This window comes from Panicum virgatum, chromosome 5N (assembly GCF_016808335.1).
Source record: "Panicum virgatum strain AP13 chromosome 5N, P.virgatum_v5, whole genome shotgun sequence".
In the NCBI taxonomy this organism is placed as follows: domain Eukaryota; kingdom Viridiplantae; phylum Streptophyta; class Magnoliopsida; order Poales; family Poaceae; genus Panicum; species Panicum virgatum.
The window spans coordinates 48,196,708-48,209,149 of record NC_053149.1 but is presented as its reverse complement, the minus strand read 5'-3'; the positions used below and the strand labels follow the sequence as shown (position 1 = coordinate 48,209,149).

The window sequence follows — 12,442 nt, the reverse complement described above, 5'->3', positions numbered from 1 at the left end:
CATTATAGTTTTGTTCTAAGTCAAAACTCTCAAACTTGAATCAAGTTTGTTTGTTTCATTAAATCCAACACAAAATGTCTTCATACTGTAATTATTCAATACTGTAAATGTTAATATATTTTCAATAAACTGGGGCAAAGATAATTAAAAAGTCTGAAAGATAAAGAAAAAGTTTGATTTAGTACAAAACTTCAATGTCTCATATTTTGGAAGGATATTCCTACTACCTAGGTTTGCAAGTGAAGATTTTGGTGGCTATTGTGCTTTCATTAGTGGCTTCTAAAAAAGCGAGGATCCATAGCTCATCGTGCTGTCTGACTCAGCAAGCCTGGTAATCTACATGTAATCTGCGTGTACGACTGTGCGCTATGAAAATTTGAACAATGCCCAGTTGGCTCTGATGACTTCTCTAAGGTCCTAAAACCTGACCAAACGGGGACATATTTTGATGCACTACCAGAATGGATCTGACAGAAAATAGTAACCAGCATCTCACATTGCAAAAAATTTTCATGCCACTTACTAATCTACCATCAGTACATTATCCAAGGTTACTTCAAGCTAACATGTCGCATATGCAGCAATTGTTTTGATCAGAGTCTCATGTATGAAGAAATACTCAAACAATCAGGAGTGGTCCACTCATGTGAGTGATTAGCAGTAGTAAGCTGATCTTTCTATCAGGCCCCGAGCACCAATCTTCAACTTGTCATTGTCATGCCTACTTCTTCCCAGTACGGGGCTTTCCTTTCACATCAGATTCCCACAAACCAAAACAACAATGAACGAAGAAGAAATCATCAAACTAGGATAAACAAAGATAGCTACCATCATCCAAGGTAAACAGGCGCCTGGATGAGATCATTCAAATTCATGTTGAATTAACATATAAAAAGTTTCAAATTAACGAACAACTGTTAGTCAATATTAACAGTTCAAAATGTTTGATAAGAAAAGAGCACAGAGATACAATCTGAGCTTATCATGTCTGTTGTATCATTTATAAATCAAATGAACCACACAAAAACGTATTATACAGAAGGCATCTAGTAAAAAGTACAAACCTGTACGCTGTGTAAAAAGATATTTGTCTTTGCAGTAGAAGGATTATGCTTCTCAGCTCCCTTGCTCCAATCGTAACATACCTAAATAAATGACACAACATCAACAAATTTGAACTTTCAATACATACTCCCTGTCCTAAAAAGAGTGCTCTTTTTTAGCTTTGTCTAAATCAAAAATCTTAAACTTGACCAAATTTTTAAAGAAGAGTGTCAGTATTTATGACACCAAATAAGCATAGTATAAAAATATATTTCATGAGTAATCTAATGATACTTATTTGGTATTGTAAGTATTGGCACTTTTTTGTATAGACTTGGTCAAATTTAAAATGGTATATCTCAGCAAGAAGAGATATAATAAGCATGAGAAATCATTAAACTTTCAGAATAATAACTGGAGGAATGAAATCCATTTATGTTGGTAAGTGGTAACTACAATGAAGTGTGTAGGAACCGCCGTCTTCCACATCAATAATATATAGATGCATATTGTACGTAACAAAAAGTATCAAAAGCAACCATGTGTATCTGATAAGTTATTCCAGTTCAGTCTACAGATGCTGACAACAACAGATGACCTACCGTATAAGCAAATATAGAGCCGTCCTGGTTGAATGTACTGCATGTGATGGGTGCTGGACACTTACTAAAAACCTGTAAAAGAAAAAGGAAACATCAGAGGCAAATCTTTAAATGAGTACAAGCATATTTCCATTTTGAATTGTCTGGCAAATCAATGGTATACATATTAAGCACACTTTTCTCTCTTTTTAGCCAACGACCACAATACTAAAAACAATTTGTTAACAATGTGCATGTCATATCATTTGTAATTTATTCTTTAACACAGGGCACTGAAACAAAGCACAAAGGATGATATAGCAAAGAAGACTTGCAGTTTCAGTGATATAGAAGGTGGCCTTTTCCTACTCATTAGAAAATAAGCACAATTGAGTAATTGACAGGCATGAGCAATTTCACAGTTACTAACAGAGAACTTGAGCGATATCTGAACTTGAGTGCGGAAAACTTCTGTTTAATGTTCAGATTAATCAAACTTTTCAACGAATCCCACAGTTCTAAAATGGGCACCGTTTTAGTAAGGTTGATATTAGTTTATAAACAGATGTCATTTGGGGTTTTCAATGTAATACCTCCCAACAATGTCCAGTGGCGTAAGAGAGCTAGCATAGTAATCGATATGGGCAAGCTACAGACAGCAATATTTTAACTCTCCTTTATTCTACATGGATTAGACTAAACCAACAAATATTCCAGGCCAGAGGGAAAGTACAATTGTACAGCGACATCACTAAAGTCATTCTTCTAGTCATGAGTAAATGTTACAAATAATTCAGACCTGAGGGACCCTTCAACTTTACAAGGACATCACTAACCTCTTCTAGTCATGAATAAATGTTGTTGACATTTACAGTCTAAAACATAAGTTCAATCATTAATTCCTATTTGTAAAAATGACAAATAGTTACATTATCATTTGTAGCAACTATTTTGACGAGTCAGCTTACACAATCTTCATATGACCAGCCTAGATATTCATTAAAACATGTATGTCGAAAGTTAAAATTGTTAAACGCATGCATTCTAGGACAAAATTGTTTTTAACCGAATGGGGTTGCTCACGAAAAACCACAATGGGTCATTGTTACTACACATTACACTCCCCAACCCCCCACAATTCCATTTCATATAATGGTTCGCATAAAAATACATGTTAAAACAATAACAGTAACTATTATGACCAATGGAGAATGTGAAATCTATATATATCTATAAAGAATATTAGAGAAAACAGACCTTCAGCCTTTGCTTACTGTCCTTATCCCAAAAATTGAAACCTCCATTACAGCCTGTAGCAGCAAATGTGCCGTGCACCTGGATGGAATTGCATACAACGACAATTAGAATTCTTCAGTTGAATGAAGTAGCTAATATTAACTGCTCCTAGGTTGGTAAGTTGGTTAACAAGTATTCAGTTGCTATAATTTAAACGAAGTCCAAGGTGAACTTATGAAATTTCTACTTCCAAATTGAAACATTAAGGATTTCAATTCTTCATTTTCATGGATCTTGAAGGACTTCTATTCAATCTTGGAAGTGATAATACAAAATATCTGAATATATTGTACAAGAAAGGGGTCTCACAGGATGGAAGTTCAGTGAGTTAACAGAGAATATTTCATTGCCATCACGGTGACATTTAAATGTAAAATTTTTGCTTTGCTGAGAGTCATCCACATGATGAACACCAACTCTTCCTTCTATAGATCCAACCTTCAAAGTAAATAAAGGTTAATCAGCTGTGCAAAGACATTCAAAGTTAACTGGCCATTCGTCCAGTGCCACATAGATCACTGATTCAATCGCTTCAAACAACAATGCCGGACTAAAACACTAAACAAAAGCTGTTAACAACAGGTACAAGCAGACAAGAACAAGAAATAATGTATACATCACACTGAGTTAATAAACTTTATTTACTTTAGAACATTTGGAGAAATTGTTTCAAGTGAGAAACCCTGCTGATGAGAAATGAAATGAACATCTAACAGTAGCGGAGTTATAGAATTCTAAAACAGTTGATGTAGATATCCCTTTGCACAGTTCTTAAACTGAAAGAAATAACAATACAATAGCCACTTTGCACTCTGGAAAATTGCATGATGATAAAATCAACACAGGATCAGGCATGTTAGATGTATATGCACCTAATGTATTTAGTCACTAGTATAGGGTGCTCTTTGCACATTGTACATGACCTTATCAGCCCTTTGGGCATGGCAATACACTTGAGTTGCTCAATTGTAACATGGTAACAGAGCCTAGGGTTTTCAATCCTCCAATCCCATCAGCTCCGGCGAACCACCGGCAAGTCGCCGGTGAGGTCTCGTCCGGCGAGCAGCTCCATCTCTTCTTCCCCACCTCCCCCTTTTCCCCTACACGGCCTCGTCCATCCCTGCGCCGCGCGCCGGCAGAGGCCCCTGGGAGCGGACTCCCGCGGCATTGTTCCGCACGCCGGCGGAGGCCCTCCCGCGGCCTCGCCGCCCCGCGGGTCGTCTCCAGCTGCCTCACCGCCCTGCGCCGCGTCCCTGCGCATTGCAGGCGCCCCTCCCCTGCGGCGTACCTGCCCCGCCTCCTTCCTGCGGCCGCGCGCTGCAGGCGCCCTCTCCTGCAGCGTGAGATAGCGCTCTCCCATCCCCCTCTCTCATTGGTAAAAAAATTAGAAGAAGAAGAAGCCGGCAAATAGAGAAGAGAGACAAGATTGTGGGAGCCTGGTCTTTGCTAGGCCATGGCTTCTCTTGGCCGGCCAAGTGCCATACCCATTCCTCGGTGCCCCGTTATCTTCAATGACTACAATTGGGGTGAATTTTCGTTCACATGGAGATCCATATGGGTGGCCAGCAGTTATGGGGCTATCTCATGGGTGAGCGGCCTTGCCCACCCACCCCGACTGCTCTCACTCCGCCGACCTATGCACCCGATGCTACTGATGAGGTGAAGAAGCCTCTCCTCGATGCTTTTGAGGCTGAGCTGGAGGCATACGAGTCAGAGCGTGATAGCCAGGCGGTCTGGCTACATGAGGAGGCATGTGCCAAGGCTATCTTGTTTGCGAGCATGGAGGTTGACATTTCCATGTCCCTTCGTGGTCTCTCCACTTCCCACCTGATGTGGGCTCACCTCCGGCGCAGTTACGAGATCCATAACGAGGCGTTGTACCTTGCGGTGGTCAAGGAGGCTCAGTCGCTTCGCCAGCATGACTCTACTGTGGAGGAGTTCCACCGTCAGATGTCTGCCGTCTGGCATCGCCTGGACATCTTAGGAGCGGAGTTCTGTGCTAGCGGCACTTGCCGGTGCTGCGATCGTCACCGGAGTCAGCGGGAGACTCTACGCCTCCACGATTTTCTCTCCCGCCTCCGTCCTGAGTTTGAGGTTGTCAGGTCCCAGCTCCTGACTCGTCGACCTCACCCGCCTCTTGATGAGGCGATGCCGGAGATACGTGCTGAGGAGTCTCGGCTTTGTGGGGGGGGGGGCATGAGTGGGGCATCGCAACCCTCTGTTCTGGCTGCCCGTGCTCCCCTTGTGACAAGCGTCCCTCACCCGTCACCGCCCCCTACCCTTGATGACGAGTACTACACCTGCCTCCGGCGACCTGTGTGGCTACTGTGGCAAGGGTCGTCACCTTGAGGCTGTTTGTCGCAAGAAGCAACGCAACAAGCTGGCTCGTCGTGGTGGGTCTAGTAGCTCGAGTGCTACTCGCTCCATTTCTGCCATGGAGCAAGAGCTCCTCACGCTACTACATCGCCTCACTGTGGTTCCTCCCTTACCCTCTGGCACTACTGCTCAGGCTTCTGGTCCTTCACCACCTCTACCACCACCTCCTCCCTCAGGTATCTCATCTAAGTGGTTTCTTGACTCGGGTGCGTCTTTCCACATGACTCCGGATTCTAGTCAGTTGTCCTCTATGTCTCGTGTTGATCCACCTCTTATTGTTCAGACAGCTGATGGAACCTCTCTTCCAGTTGTTGGTCGAGGTGTTCTCTCAACATCTTCTTTTTATGTTCCTACTGTTTCTCATATCACTTAGCTCACCATGCAGTTGATGTCTGCCGGTTAGATCACTGATCATGGATGTCATATTATTCTTGAGTCTGACTCTTGTTGTGTTCAGGATCTCCGCATGGGGCTTTTGGTGGGGACTGGACCTAGACGCCATGACTCTCAGCGTCTATGGGAGCTTGATTGGCTGCATCTTCCTTCGAGCACTGACGCTCCTTCGTCACCCAGCTCCACTGCTTCCGTGTCTGCTGCCTCCACCGCTCCTACTTTTGCTCAGTGGCATCGCCGTCTTGGACATCTCTCCGGTCCCAGGCTTTCCACTCTTGTTGGTAGTGGTGTTTTATGTCCCGTTTCTGGTGACGCTGCTCTTCATTGTACGGGTTGCAAGCTTGGCAAACAGCTGCAACTCCTATATCCCTCTAGTGATTCTGTGTCACAGCGTCCTTTTGATCTCATTCACTCTGATGTATGGGGGCCTGCTCCCTTCACTTCGAAAGGGGACCATCATTACTATGTCATATTTATTGATGATTATTCACGGTTTACCTGGATCTATCTTATATCCTCTCGTGGTCAGTTCTTGTCTATCATTCAGCAGTTCGCCACCATGATTCGTACTCAGTTTGATTCGCCCATTCGTGCCTTCCGTGCTGATTCTTCTGGCGAGTACATTTCTGATGCGCATCGTCGATTTCTTGCTACACAGGGCACTCTTCCTCAGTTCTCCTGCCCTGGTGCTCATGCTCAGAATGGTGTTGCCTAGCGTAAGCATCGTCATATTCTTGAGACCTCTCATGCTCTCTTGCTTTCCTCTGAGCTTCCACCTTACTTCTGGGCTGAGGCTGTCTTTATGGCTGTCTTTCTCATTAACAGACAACCCTCCTCTGTTCGACAGGGTTGCACTCCCTACGAGCGTCTCTTTGGTCACCCTCATCACTACAGTCACCTCCGGTGCTTCGGGTGTGCCTGTTTTGTTCTACTTCCTCCTCGTGAGCGCATGAAGCTGACTGCTCAGTCAGTTGAGTGTGTTTTCCTTGGGTACAGTACGGAGAACAAGTGTTACCACTGCTACGACCCTGTTGCTCGTCAGATGAGGATATCTCAGGATGTCACTTTTGATGAATCTCGTCCTTTTTATCCTCGTCCTTCCTCTAGCCCCTCTTCCACTACTGTGGATTCTATCTCCTTTCTAACTCTTCCTGACGTGTCTCTTCCGCTGCCTCATTCCATGTCACCACCTCTCTCACCATCTCCCGCTCATCCTCCAGCTTCCCTACTTCCACCTACACTTGAGTCTTCACCACCTTCCGATACTCCTCCAGCTTCCCCACTTCCACCTCCACATGAGTCCTCACCACCTTCCGTTCCTCTACCAGTTTCCCTACTTTCACCTCCACCTAACTCTCCTCCGTCCCTCCTTGGACATTCACCTGTGGTGCTGCAGCCTCGGACGATTACTCATGTTTACACTCGTCGTCCGAGGCCTCCACCCTCACCAAACTCCTCTCCCTCGCTTCTTGGCTCTCCTTCCGATTCGTCGCCTCGATATGCTCTTCGTGATCGTGGTGCTCTACGCCCTCCAGAGCGCTATGGCTTAACTATTGCTTCTCTTGTTGAGCCGACCACTTACCGTGAGGCTGCTGCCCACCCTGACTGGCAGCATGCCATGTCTGAGGAGATTGCTGCCTTGGAGCATACCAGTACTTGGGATCTTGTCCCTTTACCGCCTCACGCCGCTCCTATCACTTGCAAGTGGGTCTATAAGATCAAGACTTGATCCGATTGCTCTCTTGAGCACTACAAAGCTCGTCTTGTGGCGGGTGGCTTTCAGCAGGAGCATGGTCATGACTATGATGATACTTTTGCTCCTGTTGCTCACATGACCACTGTTCGGACTCTCCTTTCTGTTGCTTCTGTGCGGCAGCGGTCTATCTCCCAGCTCGATGTTAAGAATGCTTTTCTTAATGGAGAGTTGCATGAGGAGGTCTACATGCAGCCACCTCCGGGGTATTCTGTCCCTGCTGGCATGGTTTGCTGGCTGCGTCGATCTCTTTATGGCCTCAAGCAAGCTCGTCGGGCCTGGTTTGAGCACTTCTCCTCTGTTATCACTGATGCTGGCTTTAAGCCAAGTGACCATGACCCTGCCCTCTTTGTCCGTACTTCATCTCGTGGTCGCACGCTTCTTCTTCTCTATGTTGATGACATGATCATCACTGGTGATGACCCTCAGTTCATTGACTTTGTGAAGATGCACCTTAGTGATAAGTTCTTGATGTCTGATCTCAGTCCTCTTCATTACTTTCTTGGTCTTGAGGTCTCTTCCACGCCTGATGGCATCTACCTCTCCCAGGAGAAGTATGTCCAGGATCTTCTCTCCCGTGCCGCTCTCACAGATCATTGTACTGTTGATACACCCATGGAACTGGGTGTTCATTTGCGCGCCACGGGTGGTGAACCCCTTGCTGATCCGACTCGCTATCGTCATCTTGTTGGTAGTCTTGTCTATCTTGGGATCACTCGTCCTGACATCTCTCATGTTGTCCATATATTGAGTTAGTTTGTCTCTGCTCCCACCTAGCTCCACTACACCCACCTTCTTCGTGTTCTTCGGTATCTTTGCGGCACCACTTCTCGACAGTTGTTCTTTCCTTGCTCTAGCCCTCTCCATCTTCAGGCGTACTCTGATGCGACCTGGGCTAGTGATCACTCTGATCGTCGTTCTCTCTCTGCCTATTGTGTCTTCCTTGGATCCTCCTTGATCGCTTGGAAAACCAAGATGCAGACAACAATTTCCCATTCGAATGCTGAGGCTGAGTTGAGGGCTATGGCGACCATGACAGCTGAGGTCACCTGGCTCCGATGTCTCCTTGAGGATTTTGGTGTGACAGTTTCCACACAGACTCCTCTATCTTCTGACAGCACTGGTGCGATCAGTATTGCGCGTGATCCGGTCAAGCATGAACTCACCAAGCACATCGGGGTTGATGCTTCCTACATGCGATTGCAGGTGCATGATGCTGTTGTTGCTCTTCGCTATGTCCCTTCGGAGTTTCAATTGGCAGATTTCTTCACGAAGGCTCAAACAAGGGCGCAACATGATTATTTCCTCTCCAAACTCAGTCTTGTAGACCCACCATGAGTTTGAGGGAGGGTGTTAGATGTATATGCACCTAATGTATTTAGTCACTAGTATAGGGTGCTCTTTGCACATTGTACATGACCTTATCAGCCCTTTGGGCATTGCAATACACTTGAGTTGCTCAATTGTAACAAGCCTCACCTTAGTTCTGAGAAGAAAAGTTGGGACAATACTTACAATAATAACTTTTAACTTGTTTTACGAAACAGCCACTATTTTTTTCATATTTGCCTCCTTACGAATATAAAATAGTTCTTTACAACACCTTTCTATCATATTTCCCAAAATAAAACACAACCATCTGTATGACATTATGAGGTCAAGCCCACTAACTCTTTTTTTTTGCCTTTTCCTTGCATTTTGGTGGAGGGCACATTTGCGTGTTATACAAATTTAACCAGTTAGCCACATAGACTATCGCAGAGATGATATACACAGAAAAGCTGATATACAATACACAGAAAAGCCAAATTAGGGTGTTACCAAAAACCCTTGTTGATCAGGAAATGCGGCAAGACACCTTGTCTGTAGGTTCAAAGGTGATACAATTCTCTTGAATTCAGCCTGTTATAAGGTAATGAGAGTCAGAAGTGCAGATACGGTAGAAGTTTACTAATATTATTTTAGTGGATAAACCTGCAGAGTTCAATTAGAGGAATGGTTCAGGTGGGCACCTCGATCCCATTGTTTTGTCAAAAAAAAAGGCAGCAGCATTTCATTACTTATTTAATCTTTGCCAAAAGATAATAATTTTGTATCCTCATCATTTTTTGCAACTCCATTTCCTATCACTCAAATACATGCTGATTGCATGAGGGATGCTACATGGTTGAGAATATATCATAATTTTCAGTTCTGAACTCACAGATCGTTCAACAACTGAGACACAAGCTATTTTGTTCCACAGTTTCACATACAATTGGACCATTTTACTCATAGCAAACTGAACAGGATTGAGGCATGGGATGCAATGGTGTATTGCTATTTTTGAAATCTTTTGGCCAGGATAAGACTAGAATAATATATTCTTATTCTGATAGTTTTACAGCCATTCTCAAGAGGTCTTACACCTTCTCTCATATATTTGGTTACGCTAACACAGAATAAATTAGTTTTCAGGAAACAAGGGCTGGTCACATATTTGATCAGGTTGGAAGTTCTAAATTCCCTATCATTCATGTGTATAGCCAGAATTCAACTAAATCATCTAAAAGCGTTACAGAGGAGCTTACCTGTGGATTCTGCAGATTGAAGACTATTACGTTGCGATCAGTAGTGCCAACCACCATGAGAGGATAACAAAGTGATAGAGCATAGCAACGCTCAGGAAGTTGTTGAACATGCACTGGTTGAGGTTGCCTAATGTCCCAGTACCTTGACAAATGGAAATATGGTTGAGAATACAAGGATAGCCACCTTGATAATGACAAATTGATTATATTTAGGTTCTTTGAATTTGTACATATGTAAGCATTAGGAAAACAAAGTATGTAGTTCTTGGTGATAGCATTGACGTTATCTACAATATGTGGGCACTGCACTAATGCTCCAACATGGTTATGCAACACATCAGCAATCTAACATTGAACTGGACCATAAACTGCAGAGGAATCAAATGTATCTTGTCTAATGTCTGCACCTCAAAGTCTTGTCCCAGCTTCCACTGACAAGAAGGTTCATCTGTGGCACCCAAGCGAGTTCTTTGACATGCGCCTCATGCCCTGATAAGGTTGTGGGCTGCCCACCAGACAGCAGCGGCCACATTTTAATCTGCTTATCACAACCTCCCGAGAAAACAGTCATCCCATCATCCTTCCATGCCGAGCACAGCACCTGCGTAAAACAAAAACAGCCTACAGGTCACATCATCGCAAAATGTAGAAAATACAGAGGGATCTAACAGCCTACAAAGGCCCCGGACCGAACAACTCTGCATCCATAATTAGCTAACTAGAGCAATGAGTCACTTGGGGGGGATGCTAATACGAATCACCATACCGGCTGATCGTGCGAAATTGAGGCCTTCGCTTGGCATACCCCACCAGGCAGGACCTCCCAGCACTGAACCTGCACCCGGAAGCTATCAGTCCAACCGCATCTTAACAAGTATTACCCCATACACAGGCTTCTGACAATGGCGGGAGCTCACCTGCTTATCCCATGAGGTGGCTACGAGATGGTTCGCCTTGGGGTTAAAGCTGAGACTGGAGACCGAGTCTTCAGGCGCCAGAGTCACCTGCAGCAGACAACGGAAACAGCACGCGGTCAAATCGAACCCTGGAGAAGGCATTTTTGTACCCGGTGAGGCGAAAGGGCGGTCGCAGTTGAGTCCGCGTGAGCGCGCGCGCACCTCGGCTGATTTGTTAGGGGCTGAAGCTCGCCATTGCGGTGGGGAAGGCGTTCGCCGAATTCTGGGAGCGGAGGGGAGGGAAGGAGAGGCGGGAGGCCGGGATTTCGGAGGTTTTTGGGAGGGTTTTGGTTTTAAAGGAGGGTTGCGTGAGATTGACGCGCCTCGCGCGGCTGCGCCAGCCCGCGGGCCAATGATTCAGGTCGCATGGGATGGACGCTTGGTTGGCCCATCTGGCGGCATTCACGCGTTATCGGCCCATCTGGCGGGGTTCACGCGTTTCTCGGCCCATCTGGTGTGGCCAGTGGGTGGGTCCATACGTACGTGATTCAGTTCCGCTTGTGGTAGGCAGCCCGCAGACAGGGCCCAGCAGTTTGTTGGCTGCAGGTTGGCAACAGAGCTGCTGCAGCGACTGCTGCAGCCCAGCCGAAAGGATATCTTAATGGGTTAGGCCCCATTCACTTCCCAAAAAGTTTGCTACAGTAACCGTCACATCGAATTTTCGGACACATGCATGGAGAATTAAATGTAGTTGAAAAAAACAACTAATTACATAGTCTAACTGATTAGCACGAGATGAATCTTTTAAGCCTAATTAGTTCATGATTGGACATTATTTGCCAAGTAACAATGAACTGTGCTACAATAACTTTTCATCCCAAAATCGTGAACTGAACGGGGCCTTAGTATGGAAGTTTTGTTTTCTAATTTTATGGAAAAAAATTTTACATTCCCCCAAAAAAAATGGAAAATATTTTTACAAAACTTATATAGAAGACCTTTTCCAAAAATATTTCACAAAAAATTTCCCATATATTTGTGGAATCTATTCTCAAACTTCTATGGGAAATTTTCGATATATTTCGCAGCCGAAAAGGATGTCTTCATGGGTTAGTATAGAAAAAAATTCACCAACAAACGTGAAAAACAAACAAAATATATGGAAATTTTAGTGAATTTCCCCTAAAGGTTTCTGAGATAAGATTCCACAATTATATGGGAAATTTTGTGAAATATTTTCCTTAGAGTTATAAATAAAATTAAAAAAAAGTTTTAAAGAGCTTATTAAAATGTTTTAGAATATATTTTGAAGCTATTTTTGGTAAGTTTCCTTGAAATTTTTTGTCTCAAGAGTTTGTGATAAACTTTCTCACTATGTTCTATCAAATCTTTTGAGACAACTATTTGTCTCAATTTTTTCGATATGGATTTTCCTGATTCTAAAAGATTTGATGTATTTCTAAGAGAAGAGGAAGAAAGCGTGCGATCACAAGGGATCTTCAACCTGATTTTGGAATAAGTGAATGCTCTTAG

The 12,442-nt window shown here is 44.2% G+C and overlaps 1 protein-coding gene across 1 annotated transcript; it reads right to left on the bottom strand.

The window, feature by feature from the left end:
* Positions 1-721: 721 nt before the first annotated feature.
* LOC120674876 (protein RAE1-like) lies at positions 722-11,361 on the bottom strand. Its single transcript, XM_039955979.1, has 11 exons — positions 11,293-11,361; positions 10,931-11,017; positions 10,780-10,848; positions 10,421-10,614; positions 10,014-10,155; positions 9,265-9,345; positions 3,231-3,359; positions 2,883-2,960; positions 1,647-1,718; positions 1,066-1,145; positions 722-764 (listed from the first exon to the last, which is right to left on the bottom strand). Exons 1-11 carry the CDS (start codon positions 11,359-11,361, stop codon positions 722-724), a joined length of 1,044 nt encoding a protein of 347 aa, XP_039811913.1.
* Between the last annotated feature and the right edge of the window lie 1,081 nt (positions 11,362-12,442).

Bases quoted from the DNA above. Each gene is read 5' to 3' on its own strand.
- LOC120674876 (XM_039955979.1), bottom strand. From the start codon at position 11,361: ATGGGCCAACCAAGCGTCCATCCCATGCGACCTGAATCATTGGCCCGC. The intron at 3,360-9,264 runs GTAACACCCTAA...TTTACTTTGAAG, and splicing joins CTGATCAACAAGGGTTTTTG to GTTGGATCTATAGAAGGAAG. The intron at 2,961-3,230 runs GTGAGACCCCTT...AATTCCATCCAG, and splicing joins ACTCACTGAACTTCCATCCT to GTGCACGGCACATTTGCTGC.